We start from the raw sequence: 22,684 nt of genomic DNA on the forward strand, positions 1-22,684 counted from the left end.
CTGTAGGGGTTGAGGAACATCTCTGCAGCTGTTTAACAGTGCGCTCGTTTTTCATCTTTTAGGTGGGACAGTGTGTGGTGGTCTTCAGCCAGGCTCCCAGCGGGAGAGCTCCACTTAGCCCCAGCTTGAACTCTCGCCCGTCTCCTATCAGTGCCACGCCGCCAGCCCTGGTTCCTGAAACACGGGAATACCGCTCTCAGTCTCCAGTCAGGAACGCCGATGAAGCTCCTTGTGTGAATGGCCGCTGGGGCACCCTGAGACCCAGAGCACAAAGACAGACCCCATCAGGCTCCCGGGAAGGGAGCCTGTCCCCATCCAGAGGAGATGGGTCACCTGTACTGAACGGTGGGAGTTTATCCCCTGGAGCCGCAGCAGTGGGGGGTGCCTCGTTGGACAGTCCTGTACAGGCCATATCGCCCAGCACGCCTTCTGCTGCTGAAGGATATGACCTGAAAGTTGGACTTTCCCCGGCGCCGAGACGAGGATCGCTACCAGATCAGAAAGATCTACGCTTAGGGTCTGTCGATTTGAATTGGGATCAGAAACCAGGTTCTGTTAGCTGTCAAATGGATGCTGTGGACAATAGGACAGTTGGTGGAAGCATGAGAAATCCCCCAGAGCAGACAAATGGAATCCATACCCCACCTCATGTCACTAGTTCCCTTCCAGGGGCGGTGTCGCCAGGTGCACTCCGAAGAAGCCTGGAGGCTGTCAAGGCCCTGTCTTCCAAAGGTGCATCTGGTTCAGCAGCATTAAGTCCTCCTTTGGTGTCTTCACCAGGATCCCCGGGTAGCCAGAGCGGGAGCAGTGCCGAGGTGGCACCAGCACCACGCCCAGGCTCTGCCCAAGGGGACGGCCACTCCTTACCTCCGATCGCTCGTCGCTTGGGCCACCATCCACCGCAGTCTCTGAATGTCGGCAAGCCTTTGTATCAAAGCATGAACTGCAAACCCATGCAGATGTATGTGCTGGACATTAAAGACACCAAGGAGAAAGGGCAAGTCAAATGGAAAGTGTTTAACAGCAGTTCCGTGGTGGGGCCACCAGAGACCAGCCTACACACCGTAGTGCAAGGCAGGGGGGAACTGATCATATTCGGTGGCCTAATGGACAAGAAACAGAACGTGAAGTACTATCCCAAAACAAATGCCTTGTACTTTGTGCGAGCAAAAAGATAATGTGGCAAAAGCTGTTCGACCCCTTCCCTTCCTGCCCCACCCCCTTTCCATGGCTTTCTTTTTTTAACCCTTCCTCTGTCACGCAGGCATTTAAACTGTGAACTAGGGAACGACAAACCAATAAAATCCAAACCCAATTTCAGCGCTGCCCTCCAGTTTCCAGTCTATGATCCTGGCTCTGGGCTTGGTTCAGAAAGTCCTATTTAAAAAAAAAAAAAAAGAGAGAGAGAAAATTCTGTTTACAAATGGGGAGAAATCTCCATTCCAATGGGATGAATTGTTGCTGTGTTCTAGCAGGAGTTTCACTGCGCCTTATTTTTTTGCTGGTAACTAGACCAAGAATTTGGGGTGAGTGGGTGGGAAAACTTCTAGGATCCAATAACTTCTTTAGAATTTTTCAGGAGTATAGAGGGACCCTCCTCTCTCTCTATAATTGCAGTCCCTATAGGGATGCTGATAAGAATGGTCTTGGAAGAACATACTGAATACCTGCAGGCAGGAGGCTGCGTGCACTGATAAATACCCATGCTTATCTGTTGAATGTGGCTGCATAAGGAAAATAGCATTTTTTTTACATCTACCAATACTGCAGCCATTACTGTAAATGCTTAATCAGCAAAAAGACACTGATGCCTTTTTTCCTAAACGCTTTGGCCTGATAGTACCATTCTTGTCCTGTACAATGGGAGAGTTAGAAGGGAGAAAGGACAGTTTGGCATTGAAATGCCAGGATCATCCAGTATTAAATTAGTTATACAGCCCACTTTAGTGTCCCATCGAGTAAAGTCCTGCACTAGATCAAACCAACAGCTTGGATTGATGACTTTGGAACCCTTGACAGTCTTGAGTTGCCAGCTGCCACAATAATGCATCGTTGACATTTGAAAATACTAAATAACGGAAGTTACAATTTTAGAATGAGTTGTACGTGCATGGTTAGGATGTTCATAAGAATCAGTGGCTATGTGCATCCTTAAGGCTTGACTTCTAAGTTTTTCCCCCCTAAGATTTTGTTCTGGATCCCTTTGTTATCTTAAGACTGCTCCACTCTGTACTTGTATATGTGCAGACAACTGTCCTGGGAGCACTGGGATGTCTTAGGTCATCTTTGCTTATCGAACAGAAAGAACATGTGCGTAAGGCTCAGATTACTCAAAGGACTTCAGCACGTGCTGAAGTCCCGTTGACATTAAGCATGTACTTAAGTGCGTTGCTAACTGTAGCCACGCAGATCAGATTGGATTCTTTCATAGCTTGTTTGAGCTAGCAATTTACGCAGTTACTGCAGTTCAGACTCCCTGGTTCATGCTTACATTAAAGTTATCCTGCTGGATAATGCATCAGAAAATAACATTAATCCAAAGTAACATTACAATTCTAATATCAACCAAGCAAAGCAAGGGAAATTCAGAAGTAAAACTGCTGCTCCATCCTTTACTATAGATTACATTTTATCCGTTTGCTACTCCTTTAGTCTTACTCCAGAGTGCTTTGTATTCAATTACTCTGAACTTTTTATAGCTTTCTTTGAGTGGACAAGACATTTTGGCAATCACTGAAATGACAAATTTTAGTCTGGAAGGGATTTTTTTTCAGCCAAGTTACAAATACCTGCAAAGTAGGGTTTGAAGTGGAATGCGGGCCCAGCATTAACTGCCTCCATGGTAATCACTGATGCTGAGAATTCACTTACCTAAATCAACAAAGACTTCAAAAGGAATCAAAGTGATTTGAACTAATGTACACTTTGGATGAATTCTCTTTCCTTCCCTCTGCAGCTTGGAAGCCTTGCAATAGAGACCGGCTGAGCCACAGAGGGGCACCAGTTTGCCATAGGTTTAACTTTCACTAGCCTGTGATCCTGGCTGCTTCTGAAGCCTGCAATTTTCATGTGACCTTGTGGGTGGTTAAATCTGTTGGCCCCTGTTCTACAATAGGTTGCACCCACACAGAGCCCTGTGGTAGTCGCTGGGGCTCCACACAGCGCAGGATTCAAGGGTTATTATTTTTCCGTCTAGTTCTAAAGCAAAAACTACTTGTTGCTAACACCAGTAAAAGTTCCGCAGGTTTAGAAAGTTGGCGATGCTGTTTTTGTTTTTTTAAAGGGGGGGAGGGGGGACTGACAAGCGAGGCTGCATAGTGTCTCATTAGACAATAATGAACTAGAAATTCACTTTGAAGCCAATACCCAGACCTGCCTGACAGTGATCTGCCCCTGTGGTACATCACATTGTGGTGTTAATACTGTCATTGAAGCACAACGCTCAGCTTTCCCCCATCTCACTATATCACGATAGTCTCCAGCTTTGCCTGGGCCAGAGATGTTGAGAGCTCTTCCAGGTGCACTGTAGGGCTGTTCTAAGAGAGGAGCATTTAGTTTACTACTGAGCGCACATAGTCCTGCAGCGGTGTTTGAGCGCTGAGAAAATGTTCAGAAACTGCCTGCATTCCTTGATCAGACTAATCACAAAATACATCTTAATACATATGTGGCATCAAAGTAGGAAATCTTTTCCTAATCACAGTGAAACCTGTCCAGTGGGCAGATCTGCGATAGTGGTCAGTGCATTGGATGTACCATGAAGTGGCTCCTTTAAGATTTCCAATATGATTTTGTTTGGACTTTTAACTGTCTCCACTGGGCCACTGAGTTTTGCTGGACCTTTGGTGGTCACTTAAGACAATTTTCTAAATCTAGACTCTCAAGCCTTTTTAAAGGGAAAATCCCTTCTCTAACTCCAATATTCTTTCCCATTCTGTCCCCAGTGAGAAGGTCTTTGCTTGTTCAACAAGCCCCAAATGGTTTATTTGAACCTGATGGTTAAAAATGAAAGAAACCCAACCACAGTCTTATATTTATTTCCAGGCCTCCAGTAAAACCTGCCTCCTTTAGACTGAAAGGCACTGAAGGTACCTCTTTGTACACTGCATTTTAGCCCACAGACTGCTTCAATTTCTGTGCTCATCTTGAATGCAAAAATCTGTTTTGTAAAATGCAAAGGTTGTGGTGGGGCGGCTTGAAATCCTTGTACAGGAAGAAACAAATTCAATCACTGTTGGTTTGTTAATGCTGGACTGGGTTTAATAAAAACCTGGTCTATCTCCCAGATCCTCCAGTGTCACTTGAACCTTGAAAAATTGATTTGAGGGTGTGGGCTATATTTGAATGCACCTTTAAATGCTGGCCTATAGAACCTTTAAGTCCAGCTCTGATTATATTTAACATGTAAGCCAGTTTTGTCTTAATTAAATGAGACATCCCCTCCCCCACAGTATCTTTATCAATATTTAAAACATTCTTCTTGAAGCTTTAACCCCTTTCATGGCTGCAGAGGTGCCTTTCATGATGATGGCATTGGCTTGACTGCTGTTGCTTCACGTAGCAAAGGTGGGTAGCCAGTGTTTGATTTTCCTCCCCCTCCCGCCCCTGCCCCAGCTTGATCAGAACTCCAGTGGGATTTCCCTATATAGGATGAGATTGACATGTTTCATTTACATGTCTGTTTTTCACCCAGGGTTGTTTGAGAGCGAAAACTGAACGTTTTAAAAAGCCAACTGCTAGTGAATTTACACTGATGTCCGTCACTATAGGGTTTATACCCTTCCCCCCACACACACGTCATGCCCCAGCCCTCAAGTGCTTGAAGTTCACTGCAGAAGATAAAACTGTACAAAGTGACATAGGAAGGGTCTGGGTAATTCTATAGGCAATGATCATGATAGCTTCATACCAGGTTGCAAGCCACATGGAAACTGTAAGGGGGTCGTCCCTGTCTTGCTTGTGGCATTTCCCAATTCATATTTCCATCTGTTCTAGTCCGTGTGGTGATCCTGGCATGACGATGTTTCACTGCTTTGCTTCATTTGTGGCCTCTTTACCAACACATTCATGTTCTGCTAAGTCAGCAGACTGGAGTGGAAGGACCCAGAAACAGAAAAATCAGCCCCGTTGCCTTTCCCTCCTCTGCCCTGTGTGTGTTGCAGAAGGCATGTTCTGCATGGTTTCAACATGGCTCCCAAAGTGGTCTCTCTGAATGACAGAAACGTGGGTCTTTATATCCTCCCCCATCCTGTCCCCAAACAAACAGGTTTCATGTAATGCGCACAAAGTGTGATCCAATGTAGCTGGTGCCGTGACTCAGGCGTACGGGATGACTTTGCCCTTCTAGTCATTTTAGGCTCATCCAAGTGTAGGAATGAAAAGTGGATTTCATTGATATTTAAATCTGTGTAAATTTCATTTTTGTTAATGTTTTTCCCCCCCAATGAATTTTTAGCAATTTAACAAATAAATAATAATAAAAAGCTGGCTGGCAATTGTTTTTAAATGATTGGGTTTTAAATCTAGCTTTCATATAAACTCTGTATATTGGTTTTCTTCCCACATATTGCTCCCTCTGCCCTTCCCCTCCCTCCCCCCCCCGTCCTAAAAGCTTATTGCTACGAGTTTGACAGACCTCAAACAAGCCTTAAGGGTTAAGTTGTGAGATTTAAATTGAGCCGGGGAGGAGTTTCTCTATTGTTTCAGTTAAATGTATGTGTTTTGTTGCACCGCCTTCCCTTACAAGAGGACAATTCGATTCCTTTGAGTAAGTGTGCCAGAGTCGGGGAATTCCCACTATGAAATCCTCTTCGCCCTTTGGTTGGCTCTGTACCTTGCTCCTCTTTGATCCTAGGCCTTGTGAGGCCTCTGGGGGGGGCTGTGCCCTCACACCAGGAGTTCTCTTTTTAGAATTTCTCAGGTGCCCCTTAATAAAGGGCTTAACACAACTTTGAAATCACTAAAATGACAGAGACTGGTGATTTTCAAAGGAGCTGAAGGGATTTGGGCACTCAATTCCCATTGTAATTCAGTGGGAGTTGGGGCCCAGTGATCTCCGTGGTGAAGCTCCCATTGACTTCACGGGTGCAAGATCAGGATCCAACTTGCTTAGCCACTCTAAAATCTCACCTACAATCTTGCACAGGGGCACCGTGTCCAAATACAGTGAAAACTTGAGATCAAGTTTATCAGGCACCCCTTTGTCTCACGGGGTACCAGGGGTCTGATTTTTTTCGAGGTCCTGAGCCCCTACAATGATGTGCTGAGCCCCATTCACTTCAGGCCGTCTCAGAAACAGGCCCGGCCCGGAGTGCAAATTTTCCCTCCCTTTTCAGGACCATATAGTAACCAATTCAGACCTTTCAGAAGGCACCATGGCAGATTTTGTGGTATATCCAAGATTGGGATCTGAAGGGAGGGGATATTATACGCCTAATATACAGTTAAATGTCTAACAATAAACAGTGATGCAGCAAAAATATGCAGCACATCACTCTGCAATGTGGAAAGGTTTTGTTTTTGCCTCTGAAAATTACCCCATGGGTCTTTGCTTTTTACCCACTGAAACAATTCTCTAGGGCAGGGGCTTAACTAAACTAAGATGCATGTTGATGTGGTGGGTCATGTTGTGTGGTGCGAGAGGAGCAACTGTCTGACGGGTAGTCACTGATACAGGCTTTTCTTCTGCTCTAGGGTAAGGGAAATATTCACAAAACAGCTTTGAAGCATAAGGGTTGAGCCATTGTTTTTCTATCAGATGTGACAATGGGAAATGTTACTGTATGCAGTTTGTAATGGGAACCCCTTTACGTAAGAGGAAAAAGAGGGAATGTTATCACAAGCCTGCCTTTGAAACTCCTGCTGTTTGTGTACCTCTATCATCATCCTCTTGCTTATTGGAGTGTCGCTTTAGGGGTTCATGGGGGAGTGGGTGGGGCTGCAGGCAGGCTTTTCAATAGGGTTGCCAACATTCAACTTTCACAAAACTGAACACCTCAGCCCTGCCCCTTCTCCAAGGCCCTGCCCCTGGCTCACTCTTTCCCCTCCCTCAGTCACTCGCTTTCCCCACCCTCACTCGCTGGCTTGGGATTGGGGGGCAGGAGGGGGTGAGGGCTCTGGCTGGAGGTGTGGGCTCTGGGGTGGGGCCATGGAAGAGGGATTTGGGGTGCAGGAGGGGGATCTGGGCGATGGAGTTGGGTTTGGAGTACAGGAGGGGGGTATGGGCTCTGGGCTGGGGGTGCGGGTTCCAGGGTGGGGCCAGAAATGAGGGGTTCAGGATGTGGGAGGGGGCTCTGACCCAGGGCAGGGGATTGGGGAGTGGGAGGGATGGGGGGGGGTTCTAGTGTGGAGTTGGGGATGAGGGATTTAGGGTGCAGGAGGGGGTTTCGGGCTGAGGGGTTCAGGATGTGGGAGGGGAATCAGGGCTGGGACAGGGGGTTGGAACATGGGGGGGTGAAGGCTCTGGCTGGGGGTGCAGGGGCTGGGGATGAGGGATTTGGGGTGCAGGAGGGTGCTCTGGGCTTGGGTTGAGGGGTTTGGATCAGGGCTGGGGCAGGGGGTGTGGGAGGGGGTCGGGGTGCAGGCTCTGGGCAGCGCTTACCTCAAGCGGTGCTGACTGGAGCCACCAGGGGCCCGTTTCGAGCAGGTGTTCCAGTTGAAAACAGGACACCTGGCAACCCTACTTTTAAAACTGCCAACTGCGATAAACAGCATGTTGTGATATTACTAATGCTAGTGCCTGCAGAGCTTTTGTTTGTCTACAGTGGGTGAGGTTCTGTGGCTTGCAGTGTGCAGGAAGTCAGATGAGGTGACCCTAGTCTGAGTATGAGCTCTTTGGAGATGGACTCGTTTGAACCGCACCTTCCATGCTGGGCTCTCAGTCCAGCGTGGGATCCCTAGGCCCTACTGTAATACAAACAGGAAAATATGCTGAATGTGTCAAGGAAGGGGACAGAGGCATTGGGTGGAGATAGGGTGCTAAATCACTAGTGTGCACCCTTATAGGGTCTGAGAACAGCGAAAGGCAAAGCTCTAGCTTCCTAGGAGAGTGCGTGGAGATCACCTCCATCACCCAGTCAAAAAAGCAAACAGGATGTTAAGAATCATTAAAAAGGGGATAGAGAATAGGACTGAGAATATCTTATTGCCCTTATATAAATCCATGGTATGCCTACATCTTGAATACTGCGTACAGATGTGGTCTCATCTCAAAAAGATATACTGGCACTAGAAAAGGTTCAGAGAAGGGCAACTACAATGATTAGGGGTTTGGAATGGGTCCCATCTGCGGAGAGATTAAAGCGGTTAGGGCTTTTCAGCTTGGAAAAGAGATGGGTGGGGGGGGATAGGAGAGAGGTATATAAAATCATGAGTGGTGGGGAGAAAGTGAATAAGGAAAAGTTATTTATTTGTTCCTGTAATATAAGAACTAGGGGGCCACCAAATGAAATGAATGGGCAGCAGGTTTAAAACAAATAAAAGGAAGTTCTTCATACAGTGCACAGTCAACCTGTGGAACTCCTTGCCTGAGGAGGTTGTGAAGGCTAGGACTATAACAGGGTTTAAAAGATAACTAGATACATTCAGGGAGGTTATGTCTATTCATGGCTATTAGCCAGGACGGGTAAGGAATGGTGGCCCTAGCCTCTGTTTGCCAGAGGGTGGAGATGGATGGCAGGAGAGAGATCACTTGATCATTACCGGTTAGCTTCACTCCTTCTGGGGCACCTGGCATTGGCCACTGTCGGCAGACAGGATACGGGGATGGATGGACCTTTGCTCTGACCCAGTCTGGCTGTTCTTAGGTTATGCTCAGGTGTCACAGCTGAGTAATGTTCTGTGGACGGTACAGGCAGCAGCTCGTGCCCCTTGAAATGGTCTCACTTAAACTAAGCCTGGGGAGGGCCAATAGCCAATGCGAATGGGGTGAGTTTCTTTGCACAGCTGTCAGCTGCACCTAGCGCTAGAGGCACGTTCCCCGCTGGGGCAGGAGCTGGGAGCGCCCGACGCCAGGCTCTGGCCGTCAATCCCCTACGGGTGCAGGCCGGTGCAGACCCAGGCAGCTCCCAGCAGGGGCGGGGCTGCCCTGCGCGCGGGGCCCCCCTCGCTGGCCGGCCCCACGTGCTCCAAGCCGGGGCAGGAGCAACCCTCGCGCATGCGCCGCGGCCGGGCTGGGGCTGGGGGTGGGGCGAGGCCGTGCGCGCTGAGGTCACACGCAGGCGAGGCGGAAGTGCCTGCAGGTGAGAGCGGGGGACCGGGGTCCCCTTAAAGCGGCAGGCACCGGGCGCGCTGTGGTAGCCCCCCCCCCCCCGGACACCAGGGGCGGGGCTGGCTCGTCAGAGCTCGCGCGGGGAACTAGGAGCCGCGGGGGGCGGGGGGGGCTGCGCTTGCCGGGCCGGGGGCCCCCCGGGGTGGGGGTGGGGGTCTGTCTCACACGTCATACTTGCTCCCCTCCCCCACCCCAAGACCTGCCGCAGTTTCTCTGCCACTGACTTGCTGTGTGACCCTGGGCCCCTCCTTTCCCTGCTCCGTGACTCAGTTTCCCCATCTGCACCATGGGGCCTGGCAACGCTGACCACCCCCTCCCCTTTGCAGGCCGCCACCAGCTCCCCAGCAGAAGGCTGCTGTGTAATTGGGGGTGGGGGGCACTGATAAGTTACCAAGGGGGCCCTGAGCTTTCCTCTGCCCCGAGACCGGCGGGGAAAGCGAACAGCGCCTGAGACGCACCCACAGCAGCTGCAGGGAGTTTCCTGCAGAGGGAGGAGGGATGAATAACATTGGGGTAGTAAGAACTTTTATACAGCATGAGCCAGAGATGATACCAGTGGGAAAATGATTGTCACATCAGTGGGTTAATAACAGGTCGTGTGTTTCAGCCTGAGGTGTCCGAGGCACTTTACATGGAGGGGAGAAACACTTCACCTACCACTGAAATGCATCCACTTCTGGGGTGCAACGTGGCAGCTGTTTAACAGTGCACTGTAACGCTGCACGGTAGTAGAGGATTGAATGTGGTGGTGGGACTAATGTGTGGTATGAGGGGGAGGCCAGCATTCAGTCTGTGCATGAAGAAGAATAGACCCCACACATCAGCAGGTCTAGGCCTGACTGTCTGCCATCGACTCTGTTGAATGTCTAGAAAATCAGTCCAGCAGCTGGCAGAGGAATAATTTATGCAGCTAACACATCTGTTCCCAGCTTGTTAGCTTCTTTGCTTTAATCAGTTGCCTTTTTCCTTAAGAAGGGGGTCAAAGCTATTCAGACTTCCCCCCTGCTTTTGAGAGGTGCACGTGAGGTTGGGTATACAGCCGATGTGACTGCTGTGCTAGTACCAGGAGTGCTTGCAAAACCCTAGGCAGGGCCCCCAACGAACAATCGCGTTTATTCATTGTTATGGCCTTCAGCAATACCACCTTGTGTTGTGAAATTCCATCCCCACCTCAGGCCAAGGCAGTGTCTGGATGGGAGAGCTTCCAGGAACACCCAGGAGCAGTAGGTAGTGGTGCTAGCGATTCACTAGGTGGCATTATTCCCTCAGAATCGGTATGGAAGCAGGGCTTTGGCATAGCGTTCTGCTCCTGGAGTAGCAGTACACAGCGCGGTCCTGAGCGCTTGCCACCATGAAGGATCCCCTGGCACTTTGCAGGAGTTACTCCCATTGTCCTGGCCATATTCCAGCTAGGCTACAAGTAACTACGTGCTGCTCATCTAAATTCCCCCCGCTTTCAACTGGGCATGGCATTTGTCTTCGTTTCTTGTCGGAAGCTGTTCTCTTGAGATGTGTGCTGCTAAAGGGCCAGGGACTAGCTAGAGAACTCATCTCTTCCAAGCGGTCAGTCTAGCCCCCGACACCAATGCTAAATGCACCAAAAGAAAGATCATCTGTAAAACTGGGTGATTCCAGGATTTCCCAGCCCTTGAGTCCTGGTTGTGATAGAGCCAGTGTTTTTATGTATCCGTATTTAAATAAACACAAACAAAAGAATGGCCTAGACTGCCTTGCGATCAGTCACAGACATATGACAAACGCCAGGCATCATCTCTCCTTTGGAAGCCTGGGGTCTGGAGTAATAATAATTATCCTGAGCTCTTACGTAACACGTGCTATGAGTAGAGCTCAACGCGTGTCACAAAGGAGATCAGTATCGTTATCCCCATTTTATGGAAGGGGAAACTGAGGCACAGAACGGCAAAGGGACTTGCCCAAGGTTGTCTGGTGGGAGAGCTGGGAATACAATTCCATTCTCCTGAGTGCCAGTCCAGTGTCTGTCCACCAGGCTACTCTGACTCCCTTAGAGCTATCTGGTAGCTGCCGCTTCTCTCTTAAATTAACCCCATTATTATTATTAATTGTCTATATTCCAGTAGCCTCTAAAGGTCCCTATGGAGATCAGGGCCCCTTTCTGCTAGGAGCTGCACAGACACATAGTGAAAGACAGTCCCTGCCTCCAAAGAACTTCTAGCCTAGACAAAGGGTGGGAGGGGAAACTGAGGCACAGAGAGAAATAATTTGCCCCGTGGTCATAAATCAGAGTAAACCTATTGTATTTTTGTTTGGTAGTAAATTTATTATCCACAGATTTAAGTCCCTTCCCTTCTCTCTTTTTACACAGATTTTTTGACAATGGTCCAGTAGCAGACACTGACTCTCGCAGCCACCTGTCCAGAGATGGCAGTTTCCCCTGGAGCTGTTATCGTCCCAGACTGGCACAAGTCCCCAGAGGGCAAAGAGTACCTGGCCACCATCCTGCGGAAAAACAAGCGGAAATTCTTCGGTGAGTCCTCTCTGCCCCCGTCACCGCTGCAGGCCCTGGAGGCAGATGGTGAGAAGAGACGACTCTATGGGACAAGGTTAAGCAGTAGTAATGGAGGAAAGTGATAGGAATCAGGCTGCTGACTGCCTTTGCCCCCCATTGAGGCTTTTATTGACCCCCTATTTTTGGTACCACTGGGGAAATAAAACTGCAAATTCAACAACAGATCATTTATAGACGTTATTGAATGGGCCTGGGGAGCAGGAGTTCTAGGCTGTGGGCTTCAATTTCCTCCTCGGTAAACGGGATAATAAGGGTTAATTCAGTACTGTTTGCAGTGTGCTTTGAGATCCTTAAATGGAAGAGCAAAGCATTACTTGCTGTGTGCTGGTTAAGACGCATGGCATCTGTGTCATGGGAAAGGAGGGAAGGTCCTCTCATGGATCAGTAACTGGGTAGAAGATAGGAAACAAAGGGTAGGAATAAATAGCCAGTTTTCACAATGGAGACAGGTAAATAGTGGGGTCCCCCAGGGGTCTGTACTGGGACCAGTATTGTTCAACATATTCACAAATGATCTGGGAAAAGGGGTAATCAGTGAGGTGGCAAAATTTGCAGATGATACAAATTTCTCAAGATAGTTAAGTCCAGAGCAAACTGCGAAGAGTTACAAAGGAACATCACTAAACTGGGTGACTGGGTGACAAAATGGCAGATGAAATTCAATGTTGATAAATGCACAGTAATGCACATTGGAAAACATAATCCCAACTATACATACAAAACGATGGGGTCTAAATTAGCTGTGTGCTTTTCTCCCGGAGTGGTCGTGGCTGACCTCAGACCGATGGGTCCTCAGCACCATCTCCCGGGGCTACGCCCTCAAATTTACCTCTACCCCGCCCAACCACCCTCCGCCCCCATCCCTCCCGGGAGACCCCCTCGCAAGGCCCTGCTCAAGCAGGAGGTGGGGCAGCTCCTGGGCCTAGGAGCAGTGGAAGTGGTGCCAGCAGAGTTCAAAGGCAAGGGTACTACTACTGCTATTTCCTTATCCCGAAGGCCAAAGAGAGGCCTGAACCAGTACATGGTGAAGCTCAAGTTCCGCATGGTCTCCCTGGCCTCCATCATCCCCTCCCTGGATCCCAGGGACTGGTTTGCAGGACGCGTACTTCCACATCCATATATTCGAGGGACACAGGCGCTTCCTCCGTTTCACGGTTGGACAGGAACGCTACCAATTTACGGTCCTCCCTTTTGGCCTGTCCACTGCCCCCAGGGTATTCACGAAATGTATGTCAGTGTGGGCGGCCTACCTCAGGCACCAGGGGCCGGGGGTGGGGGGGGTCCAGATCTTCCCCTGTCTGGACGACTGGCTGGTCAAGGGCAGCTCCCGGTCGCAGGTGCGGGATCACGCGGCGCTCCTCCTATGTACGTGCGCCACCCTGGACCTGTTGGTGAACAACACCAAGTCCACGTTAGTCCCAGTACAACGCATAGAGTTTATAGGGGCGGTCCTGGACGCCACGTCGGCCAGAGCCTCCCTCCCACCAGAGAGGTTCGAGACCCTGAAAGGGCTCATTGACACAGTCACAAGGTTTCCAGTGACAACAGTCAGAGCGTGTCTCCAGCTCTTGGGTCACATGTTGGCGTGCACATATGTGGTTCGCCACGCCAGACTCCGGATGAGGCCCCTCCAGCTCGGGTTGGCCTCGGTGTTCTCCCAGGCCAGAGACAGGATGGACAAGGTCCTCACTGTGCCTGAACTGGTGATCGCCTTCCTACGATGGTGGTCCTCCCCGGGGAACATGCTCCGTGGGGTCCTGTTCCGAGGCAGGCCCCCGTCGATGGAACTGGTGTCCGATGCATCAGACCTGGGGTGGGGAGAACCATGTGGGAGACATTCAGACCCAAGGTCTGTGGTCTTCACAGGACCTGGCCCTCCACATAAATGTCAAGGAGCTCAGGGTGATCCAGCTGGCATGCGTGGCCTTCTGCTCGCACCTGGAGGGCAGTGTGGTCAGGGTTCTCACGGACAACACGGACTTCTGTATAGCCCAAGACATTTGCCTACAGGCCTACCACCTACCGGGCACCCAGAACTCACGGGCGGATCGCTTGAGCAGGGACTTCTCCTCTGAGCACAAGTGGTCTCTTCACCCAGAGGTGGTGCACAGACTTTTCCAAGAGTGGGGAACTCCCAGGTGGACCTGTTCATGACTCGACAGAACCGTCGCTGTCCCTGGTTCTGCTCTCGGGTGGGGATGGGGGCACGCTATCTCCGATGCCTTCCTCCTGTCCTGGTCAGGCCAGTTTCTCTATCCCTTCCCCCCGTTCCCGCTGATCGGCAAGGTCCTGGAAAAGATAAAGACGGACAGGGCCCGGGTCCTCCTGATTGCCCTGGCGTGGCCCAGGCAGCATTGGTACGGGACCCGCACAGGCCTGGCAGTCGCCCCGCCGTGGCCATTACCGTCCCACCCGGATCTGCTCTCCCAGGACCAGCACCGCCTCCTCCACCCCAACCTGGCAGCACTCCACCTCACAGCATGGCTGCTCAATGGTTAGGTAGGGAGGAAAGGACGTGCTCGGAAGGGGTTCAGCGCATCCTCTCGGAAAGCAGGCAACCCTCCACAAGTCGAGCCTACGTGGCAAAGTGCTCTTGGTTTTCCCAATGGGCGGCTGAGCGGGGCGTTTCCCCGGTGGCTGCCCCGATGCAGCTTATCCTGGACTACCTCCTTCACCGTACAGCCCAGGGCCTGGAGCCCTCGTCCGTCAAGGTGCACTTGGCGGCTATATTGGCCTTCCACCCGCCAGTGCAGGGCCACACGGTGTTTTCCCATGCTATGACTGGCCGATTCCTTAGGGGGTTGGATCGTCTCTTCCCGTAGGTTAAGTCCCCAGTCCTGCAGTGGGACCTGAACTTGGGCTGGCCCGGCTGACGGGCCCCCCATTTGAGCCGCTAGCCACGTGCTCCTGGTCGCACCTCTCGTGGAAGGCAGCCTTCCTGGTGGCGATCACGTTGGCTAGAGGCGGGTCTCGGAACTCAGGGCCCTGACCTCCGAGCCCCCGTACACGGTGTTCCATAAGGATAAGGTCCAGCTCCGCCCACATCCTTCGTTCCACCCGAAGGTGGTCTCCGCCTATCACGTGGGTCAGGACATTTTCCTGCCCCGAGCCCCATGTGTCCAGTGAGGAACGCCGCCTCCACACGCTGGATGTGAAACGGGCTCTGGCTTTTAGCTGGAGCGGACTAAGCCTTGGCCAAACGCATGAGGGCTCGGCTGATCTCCACTCAGCGGCTTTCCAACTGGATCACCTCGTGCATCCGTACCTGTTATGACCTGGCGGGAATCCCTCCGCCGTCAATTGTGAGGGCACTCGACTCGGGTGCAGGCCTCGTCGGCTGCCTTTTTAGCCCATGTCCCCATTCAGGACATTTGCAGGGCTGTCACATGGTCGTCAGTTCACACGTTCACCTCGCCTTATGCGATCGTCTGGTTCAGCAGGGCTGTGCTCCATCCCGAGAGTTTGTGAACTCCTTCCCACCTCCAACAGATATAGCTTGGGAATCACCTACTATGGAATACACATGAGCAATCACTCGACGAAGAAAAGACAGTTACCTTTTCCGTAACTGGTGTTCTTCGAGATGTGTTGCTCATGTCCATTCCACATCTCACCCTCCTTCCCCTCTGTCGGAGTTGTCTGGCAAGAAGGAACTGAGGGTGGGGGGAGCGCGTAGCGCCCTTATACCGCACCATGGAGGCGCCACTCCAGGGGTCGCTAGGGGCGCTCCACTACGCGTACTGCTAGGGGGAAAAACTTCCAATACCGGTGCATGTGGCGAGCACGCACACCTATTGTAGAATAGACATGAGCAACACATCTCAAAGAACACCAGTTACGGAAAAGGTAACTGTCTTTTCCTGGAGGATAGGTCCATCAATGGCTATTAGCCAGGATGGGCCAGGATGGTGTCCCTAGCCTCTGTTTGCCAGAAGCTGGGAACGGGCGACGGGATGGATCACTGGATGATTCCCTGTTCTGTTCATTCCCTCTGGGGCACCTGGCATTGGCCACTGTCCCAGACAGGATACTGGGCTAGATGGACCATTGGTGTGACCCAGTAGGGCCGTTCTTACGTTGTGCTCTTATGTGTGAGGACGTCCTTATCCTTATCCCCACTTAACAGACGGCGACAGTGAGGCCCAGGGAGGGGAAGTGACCTGTTGAAGCCCAGTCAGTAGGTCAATAGCAGAGCCAGGGATAGAGCCCACCATGGGGACTCACAGTTTCCAGCTTCCGCTACTAGACCTTGTTCCCTCCATGCACGCTGTGTCCCCTGACGCTTTATGTAGTCACATACGAGACGGGGTGTGGTATATCCAGGGGCTGGAAGCTAACTACAAATACGGTGCAGTTTTGTAACAGAGAGGAGGGTCCCTAACCATTGGCAGAACATACATAGGGACGGGGTGCAATCTCCATCCCTTGGTAGGCCTGTAAATTCCACCTGGTGTCTTTCGGAAAGATACTCTCCAGCTCAAGCAAAAGTTCTGGGCTTGATGCAGGACTCGCTGAGTGAAATTCTCCGGCCTGCGTCATATAGGAGCTCAGACTAGATGATCATAATGGGCCCTTCTGGACTTTCCTTCTGTGGATCGATAAAGGACAGAAAACGGGACATTCTGAGATAAATGAGTTAAAACTCGGCCAACGTGGGGTGCATGGAGAGATTGATCCCTTAACTGGGGACTGGGAGAGCCGGGATCTCAAAACAGAACTGCTTCCTGTCCAAGTTGGGTGGGGAATGTAGGGCCGAGGGACACTGATGAGTTCTGTTGTTTCATTCCAGGGCTGATTGAAAGGCCGGTGCTCCCCCCGCAGATGGCCGCCGACACTGCCAGCTATAAGATTTTTGTCTCTGGGAAAAGCGGCGTGGGTAAAACCGCAATGGTGGCCAAGCTGGCTGGCCTGGAGGTGCCCAGTGCGCATCATGAAACAACAGGTGATTGATTGGAGGGCGGCAAAGGGCCACTGACAGGGAGTGAGACTGTCCCTCAACCTTCCCAGCACGGGGGAGAAGCAAGACAAGATGGGGGGTTGTTTCTTTGGGAGGCGGCGCTTTCCTGGGAACGGCTGGTGAGATCACTAGCAGCAGGACATCTTGCTCTAAGCCAAGAGATGACTTAGAGGCAGCCATAGAGGAGAGAGAACCAGAAGGGAGTTCCTTATCCATGCTGGGTCAGCCCCATGCTGGTCTGCTATGGGCCACGGCCCCGCTGTCAATGACCTGCCTGTCTTCTGCATTGCAGTGTATGGGTGTATTGGGTGGTGTCCCTTTAACTTGCTTGGGAGCCCTCCCTGTCATCTATTGCAGAAGCCACCAGAACCTAACAGAGCCCCAGTGAATCTATGGAGCTCGGGTTGCGTGTGTCTCTAGCTCCTTAACACGTTTTTTTGAAACCCAGCTGGTTTCTCCTGTTTCTGCTATTGTGTCCAGCGCACAGACACAACGGGGGTGGGTGAGGAGGACGGGTCTCCCTCCGTCTTAGCAGGTGGCTGGAACCGAGCAGCGGCTTGGAGCTCAGGGAAGAAACCCTTCAAGCAAGGGAGCAGGAAGGCGTTCTTCCCAGTGCAAGGGACTGGCCCGTGGGATAACCCCACTGCAAGTGAGAAGTCGGGGCAGCAGCACTGCAGGGAGCCTGGAACTGGCTGCAGGTGGTAATAGGGCCAACTTCAGGGGTCAGGCCGGATGTCCAGATTCTCTTTTCTGGCCTCATCGTCCTCTCCCTCCTATTCCCCAGTACAGACGCAATGCGTCCTGTTAAGCATCCAGTCCTGTGTGCAGTGGTTTCCCCCAGAAGCTCACAGCACACTGGGCAACTTCTGTAGAATAACATCACAAGCCAGACCCGGGGGTTGGTGTTTTGTGGCTAGAGGAGAGTTGGGGCTTCAAGACTCTGGCTTCTGTTCAGGACTCTGCCACCACGTGACATTGGACAAATCGTCTTATTTGTCCTGAGCCTTCATTTCCCCGTGTGTAAAACAGAAATCCTAGTCCTTTCCTGGCGGGAAGGTGAGGGCCGTGATGAGGTGGGTAGAACAGCAACTGGTTGCTGGGTGTATACATGCAGCGCTGTTATTCTTTGGGCGTCTGCGTGAGCAGCGTCGTTATTCATTGCGCTGTGTTGTTCTCCTGTCTCAGCCGCGGACTCTCTTCCTGGAAACTTTGTTCTTAAACATCCTTTAAAGGCCGTGACTTTGGCCAGTGGTGGTATGTTCCCCGTGTTACAGGTGGGGAAATTGAGGCACGGGACGAGTCTGGGACTTGCCCAAGGACACGCAGCAAACTAATGGCATGGAGAGGAATAGAACCCAGGTCTCGTGATTCCCAGCTCAGAGTTCTGTCCATGGCCTACGGTGCTGCCTTAGCATGGCTGGCGTGCCCGCTGTTCAAAGAGCGTAGCAGGCATCACTTGATAAAACCTCAAAATGTCCCTGGGAGGTTGGTACGTGTCAGATACATTTCACAGATGGGGAGACAGCCCAGAGACTATGAAGCCCAAGGTCACAAGGGGTCATTGGCAGAGTCCGGATTAGATGCCACGTCTCCTGTGCACTGGCCGCTGAATACGTGACTCCCTCCAAGCCCCGAGAAAGGGCTCTGGCAGCCCTCCGGGAGCTCGGAAGCTAAAAGCAGCGGACGATCTCATTGTAGGGATCCAGACGACGACGGTATATTGGCCGGCCAAGCTGAGGGACAGCGGCAGGGCGCTCATCTTCCGGTTCCACTTCTGGGACTGCGGAGAAGCAGCTCTGAAGAAATTTGATCACATCCTGCCGGTGAGTCAGCCCCGGGGTTGGGGAAGCTGCTGTCTCCCCGGGAGCTGAAACTGACAAAACACAGTCTGGATTTCAGCCCCCCAAAGCTTGGGGGATGTTCAGAACTGTGCCGGAGGGGTAAGCCTGTCTCTAACAGCAGGTGTTAAACACCCTTCTGGGTGCTATATACTGCACCCCACTTACATCACAGCAAAACCACTGGGGAGGACTGGGTCTCTTAAAGGAATAAACGTCCGCTGTCAGGAGCGAGAGCATGGGCGGGCGGCACAGCCTGCGTGGGAAGGGGTAAAGCTGAGGGTTCACAGCAGGACCAGATGCCCCCTCCCCTCCCCTTTGTCTCCCTGGGGGGTGGGCCTGTATGACACACAGCCTGCCAGCTTGGCTCCAGAAGGAAATGCCTCTAAAACTCCTTGGGCCTGATTCTCATTTATATTTTATGCCCCGCTGGCCTCGCTGCTCATGTCAGGCACACCTTGGTGGGCCAGGGGGAACTGCAGCCCGGCAGGAGGAAATGACTCGTTTCAGATCACACAGGTGTCAGTGGCCGTCAGGAATGCAACACGGATGTGGCTGCCAATCCAGGGGTAAGGCTGCTAACCAGTCCCTCTCTGCACCCCGTCTGATATGCAGTGTCGCTCCCTTCTAGGCCTGCAAGGAGAAGGCAGACGGCATCCTCTTCCTCTTTTCTTTCACCGACCGCTCGTCCTTCGATGACCTCCCCAGCCAGATCTCCCGCGTCACGGAGGGATCCGAAAACCTCGTCAAAATAGTGATTGGCTCCAAGTATCCTTGACTCGCTGGCTCCACTCCACCCTGTCGATTGCTTCTAGTGACACCGACCGCTGGGGTTTCCTAGCGTGGCTCCCTCATACGCCTCACCCAGCAGTGGAAGGTCCTGCCCTGCTTGGGGTGGGGGTTAGCTAGACACAGGCAGGGCTGTTTGCTTCCTGTGATGCTGCAGAGGAAGCTGGGAATTTTTAGTCTGTACACAATAGTTACGCCTTCAAATCCCTGTGCAGACAGGAACCGGTCCTAACAGGCACCTGTCAGGAGGTCAATATCATTAGCGCTGCTTCACAGGTGGGGAAACTGAGGCATGGAGCAGGGCAGGGACTGGCCCAGAGCTACACAGGGAGCCAGTGGCAGATCTGGGAATAGAAGCCAGGAGTTCCTGGTTCCCTCCTTATCCGAGATTGGTTGGAGGGCACTCACTGACCTATCTCCTTCATTCTCACTGCTAGTCAGGCCAGGGCTCAGAAACAAGCAGAACGTACCCGCACCTCTCTGAAGCTGCTGTCTTGTTCTGCAGAATCTCTGCTTCCATTTTGGGGGGGCGGAGGGGGAAGTGACATCACTAGGTTGTGATTAAAGCCTCAAAAACATGAGTGGAGCGTCACCGCTGCAGGTCTGAGTCTGCAGCGAGCCTGGGGCGGTCGCTCGGAGAGGTGTGAACTGTGCCGTTCATCTCACCAGTGCTAACGGGGGTAGATTCTGCTTGTTGGCAGCCCCTCGGTTGCCGGCGAGAAGTTGCTGTTGTCCAGCAGTGCTGACACGTGGGAGGCAGGTTTGCGAGGCTGCAGCCAGGGAAGGAAGAACTGGGAGGTGTCTGCTCTGGCAGCAGTAGGGAGCAGGAGGCTGCAGCCCCGGTGCTGGGCGTTTCTGCGGGAGCGGGGACGCGGGGCCCATGGAGCTGCACGCCCGTACCTCTCCCTGAGCTCTCCAGGGGTTGGGGCTCAGCACGTCCCCTTCCCGGGAGCTGCTTGAGGTAAGCGTTACCCGGAGCCTGCACCCCTCCCACACCCCATCCCTGAGCTCCCTCCTGCACTCCGTACCCCACATCTCTGGCCCCACCCCAGAGCCACACCCCAGCCGGAGCCCTCACCCCTTCCTGCACCCCAACTCTCTGCCCCAGCCCAATGAAAATGAGTGAGTGAGCGATGGAGGGAGCGGGAGGCGGGGCCTTGGAGAAGGGGCGGGGCCTCTGGGCAGGGGCGGGGCAAGGATGTTCAGGTTTCTGCGATTAGAAAGTTGGCAGCCCTGTGCATAGCCCATGGGCGTAGTCAGATCTCCCAAGGGGGAGCCAAGCTCCAGGAGCCCAGCGGTGCCGGGAACGTGCATGATCCCGTGTGGAGCAACTGCCCCATCTTCTGTGGGTGGCATCTCATCGGAGTCACCTGTGGGCAGAGCTTGGAAGAGCACCGCCATCTTTTCCCCCCCTCGATGGGACCCCGGAGTCAGGCTGTTGGAGGATGACGGGAGTGGGTGTGACTGGGGTCCCGTGGGGCACAGTCCCTGGTTCTGTCTCAGGTTTTCTGTAGCACCCATCACGCCAATCACAGACCTGTAGAGCCCCACGCAGCTCTCGTGCACTGCCTGGGCTTGAGCGGCACTCGGGTCGCTCTGCCCTGTGGCAAGCAGAGAGCTGGGCAAATGGGCCAGTGCTGCTAGGGGCCCTTTCCCTTGTCCAAGCAGCCAGCGGGAAGGATGGCGAGAGAGGAAGGACTCATGTGCCACCTCCTCCCATCAGGACTTGGTGGTGACCCCAGGCCGGAACGCAGCCCATCTGGGTGGAGCCGTGCGGTGGTTGTGGTGCGATGCCCCGGTGGTGCGCCGTGCTGGTGCCCTGCTGCCATCCACCTGCCATGCTGAGTGCTGCCTCCTTGACGGCGCCCGCCCAGGTTCGATCAGTTCATGCACGCCGACGTCACAGAGCGGGACCTGGCCGAGTTCCGGCGAGCCTGGTGCCTGCCCGTGCTGCGGATGAAAAGCGTGAACGGGCCCCGGCTGGCCGACGGGCGGACCCTGGACGGCCGCGCTGGGCTGGCGCATGTGGCGCACGTGCTGAACGGGCTGGCGGAGCACCTCTGGTACCAGGACCAAGTGACGGCCGGCCTCGTCCCAGCACCGCAGCCTGGCACAGAGGAGACATCCCGGTGCTGAAAATCAGCTTGCCTAAAACTCCGGGTGCTGCCGGCAGGTGGAGCCAGAGGCCTTTCAAAGGCTGCAGCCATGTAAGGACTAGCTCTAGCCTCCAGATCCGGGAGCCCCCTGCCCCCACTGGCGCTGGCATCACGCAGACGCGCCCTGCTCGGCACTGGCATCACGCAAACCTGCGGCCAAATTGATCGGGGGGGGGCGATTTCCAGAGGAGCTAAACACCCCCAGCTGACACTGGCGTGACTCGGGCTCAGAGCACCTCAGCCCCAAGCCTGTCTCGCTGGGTACCCCAAATCCCTGACCCCTCCTGGCTTTAGCTTTGATCTGAGCCAGTCCAGAAAAGCTCCAGCCTGCATGCTCCTTCCTGCGTCCCGGTAGCTAACCAGGACGGCGGCAGCAGCCCGGGCAGCCGAGCGCGGGAGCCATTGGAGGCTGGCACTAGAGGAAGCACTTTGCAGCGTTGTTTGGGGCTGGGGAGTTTTGCGGCCCTGGGGCAGTGAGTGCCAAGGCAACAAGCCCAGCTAGGTGGATCGTAGCCCACTGTGCATTCGGACGTGGCATTGCTGACGTATCGTTTGGCTGCAGGCACTTCTGAAGCTCCCATTACCTTAGTACCTGGGCTGGCTAAGGGCTCAGAGGAGCACGTTGCTAGCGCCTGTCTGTGGATTGAATTGAATTTTATCCTCCGGGGGGAGGACCGCGTGGAGGTTTAGCCTGCGCGGGTTCTGCCTGTGGCATGGGGGCGTCGGGTTGCAGTCCAGGTCCCGTGTGGGACTTGAAGTGACTCTCTGCCCCCTGCTTGTGCTGATCACAGGAGAGCTGGTGCCGTGGCCTGCCCACAAGACACTCTGCTTTAGGGGGCAAAATGGAGCCCTGCCCTCCGTGGAGCTGCGGGTAACTGTCAGGCCCTGAAAACGGAGGTTCACAAAATTAGTGGCTGGGTTTGACAACATGGGCCCATGTGCTAGCCAGGAGCCCAGCTCCCAGCAAAGCCAGGGCTGGTTGTGTTGTCCTGCAGGAATATCCCACCCTGTCCCCCAGCAGCACCTCTCCGCCCTGCAACAGGGGGCGCGGGTTGGGTTCCACGAACCAACGATCGTATCCTAAAGGCACTTCAGGGGCAGCCGCTCGAGATCTTTCCTTGTCGCGCT

The 22,684-nt window shown here is 53.1% G+C and overlaps 2 protein-coding genes across 3 annotated transcripts in view; both read left to right on the top strand.

Annotated features, from left to right (window-relative positions):
* The window catches only part of FBXO42 (F-box protein 42), a 92,697-nt gene extending 91,377 nt beyond the window's left edge, over nt 1-1,320 (top strand). For both annotated transcript variants that reach the window (XM_034753184.1, XM_034753183.1), the window contains one exon: nt 63-1,320. In XM_034753184.1, the coding sequence (XP_034609075.1) occupies nt 63-1,178 (1,116 nt within the window). In that variant the 3' untranslated portion in view covers nt 1,179-1,320. The remainder of the gene's footprint in view (nt 1-62) is intronic.
* Nucleotides 1,321-9,178: 7,858 nt separating this feature from the next.
* CPLANE2 (ciliogenesis and planar polarity effector 2) lies at nt 9,179-22,684 on the top strand. The gene is made up of 6 exons (XM_034753413.1): nt 9,179-9,239; nt 11,613-11,774; nt 16,606-16,758; nt 18,472-18,596; nt 19,243-19,379; nt 21,275-22,684. Exons 2-6 carry the CDS (start codon nt 11,669-11,671, stop codon nt 21,534-21,536), a joined length of 783 nt encoding a protein of 260 aa, XP_034609304.1. The 5' UTR covers nt 9,179-9,239; nt 11,613-11,668; the 3' UTR covers nt 21,537-22,684.

Source organism: Trachemys scripta, chromosome 19, assembly GCF_013100865.1.
Source record: "Trachemys scripta elegans isolate TJP31775 chromosome 19, CAS_Tse_1.0, whole genome shotgun sequence".
Lineage (NCBI taxonomy): Eukaryota > Metazoa > Chordata > Testudines > Emydidae > Trachemys > Trachemys scripta.